General features: G+C 46.3%; 1 protein-coding gene across 1 annotated transcript in view; it reads left to right on the plus strand.

The window, feature by feature from the left end:
* ATP5A1 (ATP synthase, H+ transporting, mitochondrial F1 complex, alpha subunit 1, cardiac muscle) overlaps positions 1–1,333 on the plus strand; it is a gene marked incomplete at its 5' end in the record, with an annotated part of 7,746 nt that extends 6,413 nt beyond the window's left edge. The window contains 3 exons of the mRNA XM_010288697.1: positions 1–43; positions 251–401; positions 1,124–1,333. Coding sequence (XP_010286999.1) covers positions 1–43; positions 251–401; positions 1,124–1,205 — 276 coding nt within the window. The remainder of the gene's footprint in view (positions 44–250; positions 402–1,123) is intronic.
* Positions 1,334–2,379: the final 1,046 nt, after the last annotated feature.

Consider the following 2,379-nt stretch of genomic DNA (forward strand, 5'->3'; position numbering starts at 1 on the left):
CGTGGTGTGCGTCTGACAGAGCTGCTCAAACAAGGGCAGTATGGTGAGTGTCTTGGACGTAACAAACCTGCATTTCCCATTAGCCTGTTACACTAACAAGGTTGGTCTCTGGCATTCTGTGGACACAGTAAATGCAGACATACTTGAAGCATGTTGTATATGAGCAGTTGATCTTCAAAGAAGGACTCTATAGTACTGACGTCTCCCGATGTAGGAGTTCCCAATGGCATGAATGCTTTCTTTTCTGCAGTTCCCATGGCTATTGAGGAACAGGTTGCAGTCATCTATGCTGGTGTAAGAGGTCACTTGGACAAGCTGGAGCCCAGCAAAATCACTAAATTTGAGAGTGCTTTCCTGGCTCATGTACTGAGCCAGCACCAGGCCCTCCTCTCCACGATCAGGTATGATGATTTATCTTGCTACATCCTAAGGATATTGACTTGATGGCTAGAGTGCAGGTAATGGTCACTGAAGTGTTAGTGTATCCTAGAACATCAGGCCTTAAGCTGCCTGTACCAGAACTGGTAGTTAAATCAGCCTTCCTACTGTCCTTGCAGTGCTGTCCAGAGCTCAGCTTCATGTCTAGTTTTTACTTGGGAAATCCAGCCGATTCTTAAAATGAACCTACTTGCATACTTCTCCTCTAATCTAGTATTGAAATCACCTAATCCAGTCAGTTCCTGTATTTTTGACAGCTTTAAGCTGTTACAGTACTGTGGATTAAGTGCTGCTCACTGCTTTCCCAGCTGCTGAGCAGACTGTTGGGTTTTGAGTATTTCCATAGTCCTGTTGTGTAAACTGGTCCTCGCTGCTTGTGGTGCGAGTCAAATCGCATGCCTTCCATCTCAGGCACAGCGCTACAGAAGCCAGAGTCTTGTTGAACTACGTACAGTTATTTCAAATGTATTTGTTCACAAATGTTAGTTCTTAAACGGGGCTAAATTTTTGGGAAGGGATGTTATGTTATTTTCAGTGTTATAGCTTCGTGTATCAAACAGAATGAATTCACTGCTAATTTCTCTAGAAATTGGGAGGTTCATTGTCAAGTTTTTCTTTGCCGTAGTCAGGGATTGACTATACATCTCTTTCTGCGTCAGAAGTTTTAACTAAACTCTTTCAACAGGACTGAAGGAAAGATCTCTGACCAGACAGAAGCTAAGTTGAAGGAAATAGTCACAAATTTCCTGGCTACTTTTGAGGCATAAACTCTTCACTGTTCAAACAGACCAGGCTGTTGTCATGATCCCGTGCTCCAGCTCCATCAAAGACTTAAAAGTATGTGCGACTTGAATGTACAGATCTCAGTGAGAATAAAAGTTTCCATGTAAAAAGGCTGATATATTCTCTTTGAAATTACTGCTATTTGAGCAGCACAGGCTTTTAAAACCAGAGAGTTAAACTCCTGTGGACACAACGCTTGCTAAGGAAACTCAGAAAAATCAGGTGATTAGCTGTTGGGTGGATCAGTCCCCCCTACAAGAACGAGTAGGGGTAGCAGTTAGATTCTGTGGCTGAGACTGCAGTTCCTATCGTGACAGAGCTGAGGGTCGCTTTTGCAGTTTTTGCCCTTTCCACTAGACAGCTGATCTCAGAGAAGGGCAAACAACTGGCGACAGGCTTCATGCTGTGGTAACTAGCTGGACCTCACAGTATTCTTGAAGAGTCTGCTGCTGTGACAGAGTATTTTGTAGAGCTGCTGTTTAACCCATCCTCCTTGTGCCTGGCTTTTAGAAGGTGGGTTCTCAGAACTGACTGTCCTTGTGTCTCGGGGCAGTTGCACATTTAGCTGTTAGAGTAGTAACGCCTGGAGATGTAAATGCCACCGTTCTCTGTAGTTCTCTCCAGTTCTGTCAATGTTGTTAATGCTTTGACAGGAGGTTATATACCAGAGCATCTCTTTTATTCCCTGAGTGACTGCGTGCTACATGAGGCACCAGATTTCCCAGAATGGGAAACATTCACAGAATGGTTTGGGTTGGAAGGGACACTTAGAGGCCATCTAGTCCAAAGGGTGAGTCCCTGGTGAGCAGGGACATCTGCAACCAGAGCAGGTTGCTCAGAGCCCCGTCCAGCCTGACCTGGGATGTTCCCAGGGATGGGGCATCTACCACCTCCCTGGGCAACCTGGGCCAGTGTTTTACCTCCCTCCGTGTGAAAAATGTCTTCCTTAGATCTAGTCTGAATCTCCCCTCTTTTAGTTTAAAACTGTCTCCCCTTGTCCTGTTGCAACAGGCCCTGCTAAAAAGTCTGTCCCCATCTTTCCCCTCGGCCCCTTTCAGCCCTGGCAGCTGCAGTAAGGTCTCCCCGGAGCCTTCTCTGCTCCAGGCTGAACCCCCCCCAGCTCTCCCAGCCTGTCCTCCCAGCAGAGGCGTTCCAGCC

This window comes from Phaethon lepturus, unplaced genomic scaffold (genome assembly GCF_000687285.1).
Source record: "Phaethon lepturus isolate BGI_N335 unplaced genomic scaffold, ASM68728v1 scaffold20276, whole genome shotgun sequence".
Taxonomy (NCBI): domain Eukaryota; kingdom Metazoa; phylum Chordata; class Aves; order Phaethontiformes; family Phaethontidae; genus Phaethon; species Phaethon lepturus.